We start from the raw sequence: 18,835 nt of genomic DNA, 5'->3' as shown, positions 1-18,835 counted from the left end.
ATTCGTCAGTCTGTAACTATAACTAATAACCCTAGTACCATCGATCAGAATCAAACGCTTCTGGTTCGCTTTCCTAATCTCGGCGCACACGATCTGTCCGACTAGCATTTACGATTGTTTTGACTTCTGCCGACTTTAACAGAGAGCCCGTTCAGAACATAGGTCGTGCTATCGTTAAGAAAATCACTATCAAAATTAGCGGTAATGAGGTTTTGAGTATCGACGATAGCGATGTATACTATTGTTACATGGATCTCTGGAGAACGGATAAAGAGCGGGAAAACTTACAGAACCAAGGAATTTGTAATAAGAACACATTGAGACTGCGCGTAGGTGCTGAAAATGGTGTTGATACCAACGAAAAAGATAAGGCCGTTGCCGACGCATTAGGTAACAGATTCTATATTCCCCTAGACTTTGAATTACTAGATTCCCACATGCCCTTTTATCAAGCATCCCTAGGCGATAGGTTAGAATACGAACTCACTTTTAACGACTACGGTAGAGTAATCAGAGCTGCTGAAGATGCTAGCTATTCCATTGACAATATCTCGCTCGAGTACGATATGATAACGGATCCCGAATTAGCCAGACAAATTCGTAACCAGTATTCGGGAAGTTTAGCTATTTTGTACGATCGCGTGCTGCGACATCGAAAGATCACGAGGGATAAAAAAGATACGATGTGGAATATCAATCTAAACGTCCCCACGAGGTCGTTGAAGGGTATTTTAATGTTGTTCGAGGAACCCTCCGATGCGTTTAAAAGAAATACCGAGAAGTTCTACAATCCCAAGATTACGAAAGTAGAACTGACTATCGAGGGCGTTCCTAATCAACTATATAGCCAAGGAATGCTAGCGTATCACCAGTGGGATGAGATTAAAAAACTTCCTTCTATAAAACGTTCTCCAGAAGTTAACGCGGTCGTGAAAGATCTGTCTCTTGGGAGTGTATCGATGGGTGAATACCTCACCACGAAGTACGCGCTATGGCTCGACATGCGAACAACGGACGATGACCAACTACACGGCACTGGGAGGAGAATAGAAAATGCTAGCGAGGGTGTCACCATACAGATAACGAAGCTCCAGGAATCGGCTGGTAAATTAAACATATATTTGTACGTGAATATGGCTGCGCAACTTAATATACAGAATGGGAGATTCGTGCAAGCAATCTATTAATAATCTTTTACCTAAAGATCCGCACTGCGCTATCATATGCGGGCAAACGGGCTGCGGAAAAACAGCTTTTATTCTAGATATTTTACAAAGTCATTATCGGGACGTTTTCGATCATATTATTATTCTGTGCCCGACTATAAGCGTTAATAAAACATACTTATCGAGAGATTGGGTAATGAATGACGACGGGGTACACAGAGTCGATCCGGGCGATCGCTTACAAGACTGTCTCCGAGTATGTCACGAAAAATACAAAGGAGAATCAACCCTTTTCGTAATAGACGACTGCAGCGCGAGTAAAGAATTAACAAAAAAGAAAGATATGCTTTCGTATTTAGCATTCTCCAGTCGGCATACTCAACATAGCGTTTGGGTACTTACTCAAAAATACAACTCTGTCCTGAAAGATCTCAGAGAGCAGACCAAATGGGTAGCGCTGTTTCATTGCAAAGACCGAGATTCATTCGAGGAATGTTTACGCAAAAATGACGTCATTTATACCAAGGGTGAACGAGATAAAGTCAGAAAAGTGTTAGCGGCAACGAAGCACTGTAAACTCGTATTAAAAACTGATCAACCAGCTGCTTATGCAATTGCTTAGCAAAATGTAGCAAAATTATAGCAAAATTATAGCAAAATTGTAGCAAAAATGTAGCAAATTGAACATTAGCGGTTAATATTACATAAAATGTGGTTCGAAATCATCATTCTTTCGCAACATTTCATTATTACGGGATGTATTGGATACGCCATATTATATTATGTTAGACTTAAATATCTCCTTAGGTATTACATTATGGAATGCGACGAACTCATCGAACAAATGCTCAAAGAATCTGATGCTGAAGTAGTAACAGATAAACATAGAGAAAGACTCGCGGCTTTGGTAGCCGGTGGAAAATGTTCTCAATATTTGGGAGAAAATTATACCATCGAAAAAATTGATAACATGACCAACGAAATGATTAAAAAACTGTACGCGCGTTACAAGTCTAGACTGGGAGCTACCATGACTAAAATGATAGGGTCGTCTATATTACAACTATACACAGTTGTAGCTAGTACATTTCTCCCCATCCCGGCAGAACATCGCATGTATTTATGCGAATCTCTAGAGAAAGACCCATTAATCGAACACGCTATAAGCTCAGTGAGCTGTGAGTTTTATCATAGATTCGGAATGTTCTTAGCTCCGTTCACCACAGCTTTAATAACGGCTAGGTATTGTCAATTTAAACATACGTGTCCACTTAATAATATAAAGAACGAAGTTCAAATAAATAATGGAGACACAACAGATTGCGGAAACACAACAGGTGACACCACTACAGACACAACAGATTGCGGAAACGGAACAGAATGAGGAACCACAAGTGAATGAGAAAACACAAAAACAACCCAGAGTTACTAAGAACCCCAAAAAAATACCTGCAGGAAGAAAGGGAGGGCTGGCGCGCAAAGCAAAATTAATAAAAAATTCAAATCCGATTAAAACATGGGCACTAGTAGGAGTTGCTGGTATAGCGGCTGTATGGTTCTTTTATAAGACCGGAGAAGAGAAAACGTCACCCCCGCCGCAACAACAAGTTCAATTAGAGGTTAGTCCTCATATAATGCTATAAGAAGCATGACTACTCCAGTTACAGACGGTAAATGTTGGTAAACGCGATGTATCATTCAGCGGTGGTCACCGGCTTGGCCATTGGCTATGCCCGTATGGCTAAAATGATTACTAAAGCCACACCTCCCAAGCTATATTTTAATGGATTTGATATAGGTATGATGGTTCTGGATATTGGATTAGCAATGGCAACGAAGGATATGCTCATCAAACAAGGACTTATCCCGGAAGACATAATGAAGTAATTAAACATTTGAATATTTATATTCATATGGCATCAATTGCGATGATGGTCGGTGGAGCTGTTGTTAATGCTCTAGCTTTTTCGGGGAGTAATTATTTATTTTCCAGTATGAGGGAATCAAACACTAAAGAAGTTGAAGAGGAGCGTAAATGACATAACGAAGCTTTAGAACAATACCAAGCAGCCCAGTTACAATATACGCAGGAGAGAATGAAGAGATTAGACTTTATTCATGAACAACTGCTTAAGGAAGGACATTCAATTCAAACGTTTAAGGATGTTGAATCCGCCATGCACGAATACTACCTCGTTTATGGGAAAAAACTCGACCCAATACAGATACCAACAATGAGTCAGTTTTATACACCGTCAGAGGAACAAAAGAACCGCGAGGTCACATTTGTGATTATGGGATTGACTGCTCTATTGATTTTCAGCTATACAATAGCTACTCATAAATAACCACAGCTGTGGCAATGCATGACCTAGTTATAGCGATCTATAAATAGACTAATCAATATCTCGCCTAGTGTAGATGTAATTTGCATTTAGACAAATGATATGATAGATGTATATACCATGAATAACTGCAAGTTTACACTCATGGGGAAGACGACTCTATGTAACCGCCGCTGTGTTGAAATTTACTGCGGTATACACAATTATTACATCAAGCGTGGACACATAAACTATAAGTGTTCTGAATGCGGGATAGGGGTCAAAGGTCGTTATTGTTTATGTAAGAAACACGGTGCTGATAGGGTCAGGAATCAGATTATTTATGCTAGGAAGAGAGATTACATCAATGAGAGGAATAGGTTGGGGAGAATACGTATTTAGATATATGAAAACAACCAATTAGACATTAGTCTCATTTTGCATATACCATTCAACCACTATGGTTTTTGTCAGAGAGTTGAAGGCTATGGCAAAGCAACGTGGTCTACGTGGATATTCTCGTATGAGAAAAGCTGAATTGATTACCTTACTCGGTTTGGAATACAACAGACCACCCCTGACTGTTAGAGAACTCAAAGTTCGAGCGTGAAACAGTGGGCTGAGAGGTTATTCTCGAATGAGAAGAGCTGAATTGATCGCTTTACTAGATAATAATAATGATGATGATAATAATCAACAAGAACAAGACGAGGATGATAATAATCAACAACAACAAGAATTAATATTTGTACCCACATCCGCCGGCGTTGGTAAATATCTAAGAGGTTGGAAGATGGATATTAATTCCAACATGGATGTTAACGATATTAAGCCCATCATATCGAGTAAAATTAACGAGGAATTAGATGATTTACAAAGTATAAAATACCAGCTGACGATTAAAATGTCATTGAGTAAAAGTAACGCAGACGATAGCGTCGAATATACCGAACCATATTTCCGAAGCAATCAAGAAGTTATAACCGAATCCGATACTATAAACGCATCATTAGATACATCAATTCAGAGGATACAGGAAACTTTAGAACGCTGGACTAATGGAGGTTCGGGTTGGGGTGTGGATAAAATCGATAGTTTATATTTAGATATAGCGAATTATATGCCCTTCAAAGGTGGATCTTATATAGATTTACCCCCGTATTATAAGAAGAAAAAAGCCATAATTAACGTAAAAAATAAATCCGATGATTGTTTAAGAATGATGATAAGATCTGCATTGTTCCCCGTAGACAAGCATCCGGATAGACCTTCTAGCTATCCCCAAAACGATGGACTCAACTTCGATGGTATAGACCAACCTACACCAATATCACAAATTGATAAGGTGGAAAAGCAAAATAATTTAGCTATAAATGTTTTCGCCCATTCTAAAGGAATTGTTGTACACAGGATAAGCTCCGCTCCGGAACATATTCCCAGAATCAATTCATTTCTGATCGAAAAAGATGGAAAATATCATTATACATGGATAAAGAGTTTAAACAGGGTGCTATACGATCAAACAAAACATGCTAGAAAGAAATATTTCTGCGAAAGATGCCTACATGGGTACAGCAGACAAGATCTATTAGAAGTGCATAAAGAAGACTGTAGAGGTGTTGGACAGAATGCTATCAGGATCGATATGCCTAAAGGCGGTTTAACGTGCATTCCCAACAATATGGAAAAATACATATCGTTCTCGTTGACTAAACCTATACATTATAGGGACAAGGATGGGAAATCTAGAATAAAGCAAAGTAATGGGCTTAGATTCATAGACTCCGTACAGTTTCTGTTATCTTCCCTGGACAATTAAGCCAAAGCGAACAATCCCGATGACTTCGCTATAACAAATCAATATACCGATAAGATAACTCGTCATTTGCTGCTGAGAAAAGGTGTATATGCATACGAATATATGGATGATTGGTCTAGATTTGAAGAAACTGAATTACCACCCCTCGAATCATTCTATAGTAACTTAACGGAATCTAGAATAACAGATGCCGATTATGAACACGCTCTGACGGTCTGGGATAAATTAGGTTGTAAGAATTTAGGTGATTATCACGATCTGTACTTAAAAAACGATGTACTGTTACTCGCCGATATATTCGAGATATTTAGAAAGACGTGTTTAAAACAATACGGCTTGGACCCGGCATGGTACTATTCCAGTCCCGGACTATCGTGGGATGCATTGTTGAAGAAGACCGGCGTAGAACTAAAACTACTCACAGATTACGATATGCACTTGTTTATTGAGAAAGGATTAAGAGGTGGTATATCGATGGCAGCGAAAAGGTATTCTAAGGCTAATGATAAATTAGTGGAAGGATACGATCAGAGTAAACCCGACACGCATATATTATATCTCGACGCTAACAATTTGTACGGATGGGTTATGAGTCAACCTTTACCCACGGGTAGTTTTGAGTGGGTCGATGATATCGATAATAATGATGAGAATAAAGGGTACATACTAGAAGTTGACTTGGAATATCCGAGTTCCTTACATAAAGACCATAACAGTTATCCGCTAGCTCCCGAAAGATTAATGGTTAATAAAGACTGGATGTCGGAATATCAACGCTCCTTGATGGGTAATAGTAGGTTAGCTAACGTAGAAAAGCTCATACCAAATTTGATGGATAAGACAAAATATATAGTTCACTACAGAAATCTCCAGTTGTATCTATCGTTAGGTATGAAACTTAAGAAAATACACAGAGTTCTTAAGTTTGATCAAAGCCCTTGGATGGAGCCCTATATAAGGCTGAACACAGATTTAAGAAAGATAGCCACCAGCGATTTCGAAAAGAATCTGCATAAGCTCATGAATAACTCGGTATTCGGTAAAACTATGGAGAATCTAAGGAAGCGTGTTGATGTTAAATTAGTCAGATCCAATGAGGAAGAAAGACTCAGGAAACTTATAGCCAGTCCGGCTTTTAACAGAAGCAAGATATTCGATAACGACTTAGCCGCGTTGCATATGCAGAAGAGTAATATAAAATTCAACAGACCGGTGTACGTCGGTATGGTATTCTCGACTTGTCAAAACACTTAATGTATGACTTTTATTACAACGAACTTAAGAAGCAATACGGCGATAGATGCGAGGTGTTATATACCGACACAGATTCTTTGTTGATGGAAATACAAACCGAGGATGTGTATAAAGATATGGCAGAAAAAATAGATATGTACGACACGAGCGATTACCCTAAAGATAATCCACTGCACAGCCTTGTAAATAAAAAGGTATTAGGTAAGATGAAGGATGAATGTGCTTGGACTCCTATAGCGGAGTATGTAGGATTAAGACCTAAGATGTATTCTATAAAGAAGTCCGATAATGGGGAGATAAGAAAAGCCAAGGGTGTTAAAAAGTATATTGTAAAAAAGCATATCAAACACGAACAGTATAAAGAATCATTATTCAACGGTAGAACGAACGTTCAAACACGAGATGAACTCTTTAAGAAGTTACGATCATAGGATATATGGATTAAGAATGAACAAGACATCATTATCACCCCTTAGATACAAAGAGATGGATTGATAATGATGGTGTAACTACCTATGCTTATGGTTATGGTGGTAATACCGTACCGTCGGGAACTATGAACAACTCTTCTCGTACAAATGCCCTGCCCGGTCCATCTTGAAGATAATAAAGAATAGGCTCTCCTTCTTTCGTAACCAATCTACTAATGTTATACGTCTTAAGGGACCATATGGGATCGGTTGCGCGACGTAGGCCTCCTTCGAGTTCACCGGGCTGGTATAGATATCTTACCCTTACTCTATCCGGATGTTTTTTTCTTTGCCTCTCCTCGGTGCTGAAGATTCGGAAGTCACGGATTTCATTTTAATCGCATCGGATGGTTTCTTCCCTATTAATCTTGTCACTTCATTATTCAGCGCTGATACAACGGCTGATAATCGTGTCACCCATTCGGTTGATCTCAATCTCTCGGATTTCATTTCGATCCCATACTGATAGCCAAACAAATGTTCTGCTAATGTCCTGTTAAATCTTTCAACGATAGCTTGACTGCGGTGGGCCTCTCTTTCACCACGGACGATTTTGACGTCGTGCTTTGTTAACAGTTTAGTTACCGATCCCATAAACTCTCGACCGGTGGTCAGCAGAAATAGAAGAAGTGCAATAGACAGGCAAAGACACTAATTTATTTACGATGGTTTTATTACAGACAAAATTTACTGTTGTACTTCAATTTACATTTACAAAGTTTCTTTCAAATTTCAAATTTCTATTATTATCCCGATCACTAAATGACTACTCTGTCTAACGATGTTGCCTATCCTAATCCTAATGCCAAACTGAATTACAATGACATGGTTGTCGACACGTGGCACACATGCATGCTTTTTTCATGCTTTTTAGATCTATTTCCGCGAAGTAAAGCAGTGTGTGCGCGAACTGCTTACACACAGGAACGACCTGTTCGGAAACATGGCATACTTACATCTGTGATGACAATTTCCTTATGTCCATATTCCCCCTCCTTGATAGAACGGAGTCTATCAACACAAAATAGTAACCAACTTTCCAGAATCGAAATAATATCCTCGATCACATCCACAAACGTATCGAAAAGTTCAACAAATAATGCACTGAATACATCCAATGTCACAATATATATCCATATAAGAAACAGTATTCACATTTTGAGTTCACAGTACACCACCACAATATGTGCAGATTACACTCTTTTTGTCAAGGTTCTGTCACAAAATTGAATATCTCACATTGGATAGTTTCTCATGTTAAATCCATCAATTTCACACATTTTCATCCTTCGAATGTCACAATAGAATCCATGGAATCCTGTATTGTCGTGTTCAGTGACATCTGGTACTTTATCCACTAGTACTGATGCTGTCTGTTTCAAGAGGGCACACTTTCGTCACTGGTCTAGTAAGTACAGATTGACCAATCTGTATGTCAACCACTCTGGTGTAACCATCTTTTCCTGGATGAGTCTTGATAACTTTTCCCATAGGCCAATGTCCACGTGGAGTGTTGGGCGATATTAACAAAACGATGTCATTCACGTTGATGTCCGGTTGGTGAGTGAGCCACTTCCTTCTTCGGTTGAGACTGGGTATCCACTCCTTCATCCATCGGCTCCAGAAGTGTCGTATTAGATCCTGTATCCGTCTCCAGCGTTTCCTTGGGTTAAAGGGTGTTGTATCCACTGATTCTGGAGCAAAAGAACCTCCAACCTGTCCATGGAGGAAATGGTTCGGTGTCAAGGGTACATCATCCTGAGGGTGTGACGTCTGATAGGTGAGTGGACGTGAATTGATCAAGGCTTCTGCTCCAATAAACGCTGTCATGAGCTCTTCATCATTTACGTCACTTTGACCTAATATAGCAGAGATAGCTTTCTTGGCTGCCTTGATCATGGTCTCGAACCCACCTCCGAAATGGGGCGCACAGGGAGGATTAAACTTCCACTTGGTCCCACGATTCGCTAATGTTCTTTTAACAGCATCATTGTCCAGACATGAGACCAGTTCTTTGAGCTCCTTTTCTGCTCCAACAAAGTTTGTCCCATTATCACACACAATGTCCTCTGGAAGTCCTCTGCGACTGGCCATGCGATAAAAGGCATTAAGAAATGAATTTGTGTCCATTCCATGTGCGATTTCAAGATGCACAGCTCTTGAAGCTAGACACGTGAAGAGGCAAAGATAGCGCTTCTGCCTTGCTTTTCCTCTCCCCTGTACTGTAAAGAAGGGTCCAGCAAAGTCAAGTCCAGCCTGTGTGAAAGCACGTAGAGAAGGTGTTAGTCTCATTTCTGGGAGAGGAGCCATGATCTGGTGCGCCACTTTTGCTTTCTGTTTACGACATTGTGAACATACCCGCTCCCATTCTCGAATTTCCTCTCTACCAGAGAGGATCCAAAACTTCGCTGAGAGTGCCGCTAATGTCTGATTAGTTCCGGTAACATGCTGTCCTTCCTCATGATAAGATTTCACAATCAATCTTGTGATCCAGTTTCTGCGTGGCAAGATGATTGGAAACCTTGACTCTGGAGATAGATGCTCAGCATAAGCCAATCGTCCATCAGATCTCATCACTCCACATTCATCCAACTTCGGTTGTAATCCTAAGAGTTTACTGTTGGTTGGCAATGGTTTTCTATTCTCAAGGCAGGAGTATTCAGCTGGAAATTCTTCTCTCTGCATTTTTGCTATGATTTTGAACTGTGCAGTTTCAATTTCTTCTGCTGTTAGTTCCCCGGAGATCCTTTGATGATTTTGTGCAACACAGTTGTTCAAGAATCTGTATACCCAAGCTTGGATTCTTGCCAGTCTTTTCCTATCTGAGTATCTTGTAGCTTTTAGTCTCCATTCATCACACGATGATTTGTTCACTACCATTGTAATGATCTTGTTTTCTTTCAGAGTTTCATTTTCTAGCTTACATGTCTTTTTACTTTCTATTTCAGATAACCTTTGGGGCCATTCACCTTCATCTCTAGTCAAGAAAGGGGGTCCTGACCACCAACTTTGATTATCAATCAACTTTGATGCAGCTATTCCTCTGGTCAACATATCTGCTGGATTTTTAGCAGTTGGTACATACCACCATTGACATGGATTCGTAACCTCTTGAATTTCACTGACTCTGTTTGCAACAAAGGGTTTGAATGTTCGGCTATGGTTCTTTATCCATGACAACACATTTGAACTGTCTGTCCAAAATGTTACGATGTCTATTGACACTTCCAATGCCTTTGTGATTGCAACAGATAATCTGAGTCCAGTAACAGCTGCCATTAAATCCATGCGTGGAATGCTAATGGCTTTCAGTGGTGCTACTCGTCCTTTTGCAGCAATTATGACCCTGGAGATTTCATCATTCTGGTAAGTATTCACAGCATACACTACAGCACCATATGCATCCTCAGATGCATCTACAAAGCTGTGGAGTGTAGTTTCTTTGACCTCGTGACCACAGCGCAAACATCTTGGTACCTGGATATGTGCAAGATCTTCCAGTTCCATGAACCACTGACAAGCTTTCCTTTTCAGATTATTGTCTAGTTTTTCATCCCAATCTAATCATGCTGTCCACATTTCTTGCAAAATGATCTTTGCCCTCACAGTAAAGGGTGCAAGAAATCCTAAAGGATCAAATAGCTTTGCTATTTGACGAAGAAAGACTCTTTTAGATATCGTGGAGTTCATTTCAGGTATGTGGGAAGTGAAAGTAAAGACATCTCTTTCAGCTATCCACATGAGACCGAGCGTCTTTGCTGAAGGTAAGTAACAACTGTTTTACTGAACTTCTGACAATCTGTCTTCAACAGGTATCTGATTGAGTACTTGGTGGGAATTTGAAAGCCACTTTCTAGGGCGCATCCCAGCTCTACTCCAAAGATCTACCAACTGTCTATACAACTCAATAGCTGTATTGTCATCCTCCACAGAGTCCATGCTATCATCCATATATGTTGCTTTTTGCACAGTTTCTGCTGCTAATGGGAGATCACCCTGATGCTTCTTGGCATTTTCCTGACTTACAAACTGTGCTAAGAAAGGAGATGCATTCACCCCAAATACCACTCGACTAAACTCATACTCTGTGGGTTGCTCATCTCGTTTCATGGACCTCCATAAGAATCTGTGATAGGGCCAATCATCGGGAGAGATTTTGACCTGTAGGTACATCTCGGCAATATCACTCATCAGTGCTACTGGGTTGCGTCTAAATCGTAACAACACATCAAAAAGTTCCCTCTGCAGTTTGGGACCTTGGTGGATAACTTCATTCAAAGAAATACCCTTGTATTTGGCTGAGGCATCAAATACAATTCTCACTTTTGTTGTGAGACGATCCAAACGTACAACCGGGAAATGAGGCAAATACCACTTTCCTGTATTTGTCATTTCTTCAGTAGGTACTTTCCTGATATATCCTTTTGTGTGATACTGTGAAATGACAGTATCATATGCAGCAGCTATAGTCTCATCCTTTTGTAATTTCTTCTCTGTACTCTCAAGACGACTTAGAGCCATCTGATAGTTATCCGATGGTAAGGCATGTACCTCTTTCTTCCATGGTATGCCAATTGATAGTGACCATCCTCATATGTCAAGGCATCTTTCACCCTGTTGTATACATTCTTGTCTTCAGGGCTTATGTTTTCAGTCTCTTTAGACTGGAATTTCTCAACTTCCCAAAACTTGTGCAACAACAAATTCAAATCTTGATCATCAGCATTTGAATGAGAGAAGAATGTACTAGAAAAGTGAGTCTGATTATCAGAGCCTGTCCCTGCAATGTTCCCTATACAAGTCCAGCCAAGGGGCGTTAACCGTGCAAGAGGTTCACCAGGATTCCCATGTACCTCTGAGTAGGAATAGTGAAGTTCTGAATTATCCATGCCTATCAGGACATCGACAATAGGAGGGGATGCAATTTTAGGAAAGTCTATATCTTGCAGATGTGTCCATAGTTTGCCATATTTCTGCCAGTCAACAACCTGCAAATCACCTGTAACCTTAGTTGTTGTGAAAGCAGAAATATTAACGTCAACCTCACCATCTTTACTTTCAAGTCCAAATTCGACTGGCATTGTTTCAAATGTGGCTTTCTCATCATTCAATACATTCACAGTGACTTGTTTAGTTTTACCTTGCAGTCCTAGCTTTGCAGCAACGTCTGCATTAATATAGGACCTTGTGCTGGCGTCATCTAGCAAAGCATTAACAGTAACTCTGCGATTCCCATGTTTAAAGATTACTGGCACTGTCCTAAGCCCAATGAATGAAGATTTTGAAGCAACGTTCAATGCCATGTTAGTTGCATGTGATCGTTCTGCTTGTTCTTTTGAACTATTGTCTGTATGTTCTATTTTGTTTAATGGAACTGAAGCTTTTTCAACATCAGCAGTTGAATCAACCCTGTCCCTATCCACATGTAGCAGCCTGTTATGGTTGCTTCTGCATCCATTCATGCCACATAATCTTGTTCGCCAACAGTGTTTACCACGATGGTTGCTTCCTAAGCAACGAAAGCAAAGATTTAACTCCTTTGCTTTGTTCCATCTGTCCTGCACTTTTAAAGCTGTGAACTTTCTACAATTCCAAACATCATGTGGTTCTTTGCATACTATGCACAAACTCTTTACTCCAGCATAATGCCCACCAGGTTTCTGGTTACTGTCATACCCAAGGAATGTACGAGAAGTTCTTTTATGTTCAGATTTTATTGACTTATCACAGACACCATGAATGGTTTCAGCTGCAATTGTTTGAAATTCTGCTTCTTGGAGCACCCATTCTCTCAGAGTTTCAACTGACTCTTGTCTTTGTCTATCAAATACCCAACGTTGATACTCTGTAACCATGGCTTCAGTCATCTTTTTTAGCAACTTCATATAAAGAAGACCATTTCCTAATTCTTCTACTCTGTCAGATTCACGGAGGTTAACTACAGCAACATCCAGCATGTCAGCAAATCTATCTAAATCTTTTGCATGACCTGGGCGAATGGGTTTGAAATTGTCCAACTCTTCAAGATGTAAAGCAATCTGGCGCCTCATGCCACCAAACTTCCTATCTAATCTCTCAAGAGCTACTTGATAAGCAACTGCATTATGCCCCAAATCCCTAATCACTCTAAGAGCTTCACCTGCTAAATACTGCCGCAATTGCAATAGCTTGTATTCTGGTGTTGCTGGTGAGTTATCAATACATGCAATGAATGCTGCCTTCCAGCTCTGATAAGACCTGACATCACCTGCAAACACTGGAATAGAAACTCTCTGCAGCTGCTTCCACATGTCATGTCCAATCGCGCTTTTGTCTGGTTTATTCGAAAGAGAACTGGGTTCAACATGTGACCTACCAACCGTGAACATGACCTTTGGTTGACCTAATTCATGTTCACTTCTTACAAAAGTCTTTATGGACTCATTCTGAGCCTGTACAACGTCCTTCCCTTGTTCTCCGAGACATTCTTGTTTCTGACTTTTACTGTGTTCTTGTTTCTGGTTGAACAACATTGACATCCCTGTTCGTAAACTTAGTACAGAGCTAGCATCTGATCTACAGTCTAAGTACTGTTGAGCATGTTGCTGTGCACTTTCAGTCTCATCTTCAAGTCTAATTATTTCAATGCTAAGTTTTTTAGAATTTGCTAGATCATTGTTTTTGGAGTATTCTTCAGACAACATCAGCATTACTTCCATTGCTTGTTCTTGGACAATGCACAACTGATCCATCTGATCTCGAACAGACCTTCGAGTTGGGACATCCTTACCTTCTGTCATATTGTAGAGTTTATTTTTCGCCTTCGTAAATGCAGTCTTTGCACTGGCTTTTTGTTTTTTGAGTTTTAACAAAACCTCTTCCACAGCTGGCTTTGACTCATTACTTTTACCAAAGTCCGACATTATAGTTTCAGATTTTAACATAAGCACAGTGTCTGAGGTTGCTTTTTGAGGTTCAGCCATTTTCTTCCTTACACTATTCCTGTTGTTAGTATGAACCTAAGTCTTATAAACACATTTTGTTTCTAAGAACTAACTCACCTGTCTCGCACTGGAACTATTCCTGCATCCAAACTAATCTAACTTGCACCAATAACACCATGATCCACTAACAGGCAGTAACCATGAGTAACAACGAATTAACCACGCTCTGCTACCATTTTTGGTCAGCAGAAATAGAAGAAGTGCAATAGACAGGCAAAGACACTAATTTATTTACGATGGTTTTATTACAGACAAAATTTACTGTTGTACTTCAATTTACATTTACAAAGTTTCTTTCAAATTTCAAATTTCTATTATTATCCCGATCACTAAATGACTACTCTGTCTAACGATGTTGCCTATCCTAATCCTAATGCCAAACTGAATTACAATGACATGGTTGTCGACACGTGGCACACATGCATGCTTTTTTCATGCTTTTTAGATCTATTTCCGCGAAGTAAAGCAGTGTGTGCGCGAACTGCTTACACACAGGAACGACCTGTTCGGAAACATGGCATACTTACATCTGTGATGACAATTTCCTTATGTCCAACCGGGATCTACTTGAAATAGCTTAGGCCATTTTAGCGGTCCGCGTTTATATATGCGACTCAGTGCATTAGCTACTTCTGTTGAATCTTTCGAGGTTAATGGCTCAGCCTCTTTGTATCGACTAGCCACATCCACTACTGTTAAAGCGTATTTATACGTTTTGCGTTTTACCTTATCGTGAGGAAGAAACAAGAGGTCAGCCTGATGAACTTCATTCATTGTAAAAATATCAACCTTCTTCCTCGGTATATAACGCGGTGCCGGTAAATATATTTGCCACAACGCTTGTTTCTTTAACCAATCCTTGGCCACATCTTTAGATACCTTAGCCGCGGTGGCTAATTTTTTTATTGCTCCTACACCTTTCCAATATCCTCGTGGGCTATAGTAAATTTTATTCATTATTAATTAATATTGATGTTTCGTTTAATACAACTCATGACTATCGTTAAATCGCATAATCATTTTGGCATAAAAAATTCCATCTGTAGTAGCAGTATAGGTATATGAATCTGGCTCCAGTGGAAGTGGTCCAGAACCATCATTACCTATAAAAATTTATATCATTGACTCCAGGTGGTGGTGAGCTAGAGTCAATTTAACTGAATCTTATGACTATCGTTGAATAGTGGTGGTATAGGTATATGAATCCTGCTCCAGTGGAAGTGAGCCAGAACCCCCATTACCTATACTACTACATGTCCTAGTTACTGGGGATTTCAACTGTGATCTGAGTGAAAAACTGAAACTTGAAGATTTCTTTAATGAGCGAAAAATGACTCAACTCATTCATTCTCCAACTCACTGTCATGGAGCCACACTGGACTTGATGTTTACTGATCTTGCCAGTGCTGCTACCATCAGATGATCAGTGTTGTACTTCTCAGTACACCTCATGGAGACCCCTGCACTCAATGATCTCTAAGTAAAGTAAGAACGCCCTCATTTCTCTGATTATTGTTTAAGTAATAACACAACTCATTGCAAATACAGTTACATTTTCTGTCATAAACTGCAGATGGCAAAACAACACCAGTAATAACTTTTTAGTGCTTGCAATTAGGCCATTTACAAAATGTGTGGAGCCCATTTCTGGTGCTCCCTGCCGTGATATTGCTGGAATATTGCTAAAAGCGGCGTAAAACCATACTCACTCACTCACTCACTACACACCTGTGGGTGAGAAACCCATTTGAGATAACTGGTATCAAACATATTCCAGGCTCGTGATTGGCTATTCCATGGTGATCACCTGAGGTCAGATGATGACGGAGTACTTTCCTGAGTGTAAGTCATTCATAAGTTGCTGTGTTTTAGTCGAATGTTCACCTACGTCTGTATTGAACAACAGGACCGTGTAATAAATAATCAAAATAAACAAATTCGTCCTCGTCTGCGGGTTTGTTTGTTATTATTATCAGTTACATTATCTGGGTTTTTCAGAGTGTAAACCCCCTGGATGCCACAGCGACACATATGTCCCTCCTCTTCAACCCGCTAAATCACGCACAATGATGACGGTAGTTATCTGCATTTCTGACTAATTCTCTTTGTTACATTGGAAAACATGGTAAACAAATAACAGTACGCAGATTGCCAGAATGTTTCTGATTACTTACGTGACACATTTAGGTGTATACGATCCCTCAATCAACGAAAATCTTCCTCTGGAAATCCCGCGTACTGTTGTCAGTGAACACGCCATTTTGTAAAAGTCGGTCAACGGTAGTGATGTCATACGGAGTTAAACATTGTTGTACATATTTGGTAATTCTTTGAGGTGTACACGTTTAACTTGGCACCCAGCGTGTTCTTTGTTTGTGTCTAGTTTGCATTTTCATCATCGCCTTGATAATCCACAGATATGACGGAAACCTTTTTGTGTAGGGTCACATTATCTATGAGTAGTAAGCAGCACATAGGATGACGTCACTTATGACAGTGGTGTTATGTATTAATGCACTACTGCCATACTGTAACATCACGTATATTTCAAACCTATCTGCGATACACACATCCTTGAATTCCTCATACATTTTAGAATCAAATGACCAATGGTCTTTGTCACCAATACAAAGTGGCTGGATGAAATCAAGCAAATTAAGTGTGGTGTGAAAACGACGAAAAACTGCACTTGTTTGAAATGTAAACAGAGCACAATACAGATTTTACACAGTGTAGCATTTTCCCCTATTTTGAGCTATCCATTCGTCTATTCGTTGAAGATATTGGCTCAACATTTTCAGAATGTGCATGGGAAGAGCATCGTAGGAAGAATCGGGGAATTTAAAATAGATTCATTGCAATGATTTGATATTTTCAACAGAAATTGTCAAAGTTACTGTCCTGTGTGATGCCATGACTGACGCAAAATTACGCACAATGACAACAGTACTTATCGGAATTTCTTACTTATATCCGTTTGTTTCAATGAAAATTATGGCAACAAATAACAGTACATAAATTGTCAGAATGTTTCTGATTATTTACATGTCACATTTATGTTTATAAGATCCCTGAATCAACAAAAGTCCCCTCGTAAAATCCCGCGTACAGTGAACATGCCATTTTGTAAAAGTCAGTCACAGGCAGTGATGTCATACATCAACATTGTTGTACATATTTGGTAATGTCTTTGAGGTGAAGGTCCTTTGTTCATACAGTCCTTATAACGACAGTAGAGGCGGTGACGAAATGCCATCACTGAATGCAGCTCAACGGAACAACGCCATTGCGAGATTACAAGCTGGAGCAACTCAGCGAGAAGTGGCCAGGCACTTTGTCGTATCCAGACAGACAGTCTCCGTACTGTGGATCCGATACAACAACACCAACAGAGTTGACGACAGACCAAGATCAGGAAGACCAAGGGTGACAACCCAAGCACAAGATCGATACATCCGGCTGCCACACCTCCGAGACCGCACTACCACAGCCACGTCTACAACCACACAGATCCCTGGGGTACGCAGAATATCAGATCAAACGGTACGCAACAGACCGAGGGAGGCTGGACGAAGACCTGTTCGACGTCATGTATTGACCCCACATCATCTGGCGGATCGTCTGCTTTGGTGCCAACAGAGGGTTAGATGGGCACGTGCAAGATGGAAATATGTACTGTTTACTGACGAGTCCTGTTTCCTACTCACACGTGCTGATGGGCGCGCACGTGTCTACAGACGTCGGGGTGAACGTTACGTCCCCAACTGTGTGCAGCAGGTTGTCCCATTTGGCGGCGGGAGTGTCATGGTATGGGCCGGAATTCATCACGGTGGTAGGACGCCTCTCGTGCACGTGGCAGATGCATTAACAGGTGTGCGGTACAGAGACTTGATCCTACAGCCTTACATTCTTCCTCACGTCAACGTTCATGGCGGACAGTTCCAGCAGGACAACGCTCGACCGCATAATTCACATGTTTGTCAGGACTTCTTACACCACAACAACATCCAGACATTACCTTGGCCAGCCCGGTCACCAGATTTGTCCCCGATTGAGCATCAGTAGGACGAGTTGGATCGACGCGTTCGCAGAAGGAATCCACCGCCCCAACCACTTCCGGCCCTTCTTGATGCACTTCAGCATGAATGACAGCACATCCAACAGCGTGTTATTGACAACTTGATTGCATCTATGGGTCGTCGGTGTCAAGCGGTGATTGATGCACGTGGTGGGCATAACCGATACTGAAATTTTCTGTACCCCTGTGACATTTACTGTATCGTGTACGTGTGTCTGTCTAGGTGACACGATTAATGTTTTGAACATTGTGTACATTGATCTTCAAACAGTGTTTCACATATGGTTTCTGTGTCCTATTTTGAAACAATCGCATCATATTGCATTTTGATTGTTAATATTTGGGTTTCCTGATCAAAAGCAGGACAGGAATTTGATGAGGATAAGTGCTCTCCACTCCATTTTGCACACCTGATCTCATTTGTGCATTCTGAACTCTCGTCAGTTTCACTGCAACGGAAGCACCTTGCCTTGTTACTGCAAGTTTTGGCCCCATGACCGAATTGTTTACACTTGTGACTTCGGAGTGGATTTGCAACTTAAACCTCCACTCCGATGTTAAAGTAACCAGCTTTTATGAACTTTGGAAGAGTTGTCACAGAAAAAGTAAAAAGGTAGGTTTGGGTATTGATAATAGTTCCATCTTGAGTTTTTCTGGTTAACCGCTTAACTGAGCTGACACCTATCTTCTTCTTCTGTCATATCTGACAGACAGCGACCTCGATCACAAACGATGCCCCTA

General features: G+C 40.4%; 1 protein-coding gene across 1 annotated transcript; it reads right to left on the bottom strand.

Annotated features, from left to right (window-relative positions):
* Positions 1–8,383: 8,383 nt before the first annotated feature.
* Positions 8,384–13,935, bottom strand: LOC139479465 (uncharacterized). Its single transcript, XM_071262312.1, has 4 exons — positions 13,393–13,935; positions 11,887–12,021; positions 10,922–11,467; positions 8,384–10,510 (listed from the first exon to the last, which is right to left on the bottom strand). Exons 1-4 carry the CDS (start codon positions 13,933–13,935, stop codon positions 8,384–8,386), a joined length of 3,351 nt encoding a protein of 1,116 aa, XP_071118413.1.
* Positions 13,936–18,835: the final 4,900 nt, after the last annotated feature.

This window comes from Haliotis cracherodii, unplaced genomic scaffold (genome assembly GCF_022045235.1).
Source record: "Haliotis cracherodii isolate W230 unplaced genomic scaffold, xgHalCrac1.p SCAF_4, whole genome shotgun sequence".
Taxonomy (NCBI): domain Eukaryota; kingdom Metazoa; phylum Mollusca; class Gastropoda; order Lepetellida; family Haliotidae; genus Haliotis; species Haliotis cracherodii.
This window is presented reverse-complemented; position numbering and strand designations above follow the sequence as displayed.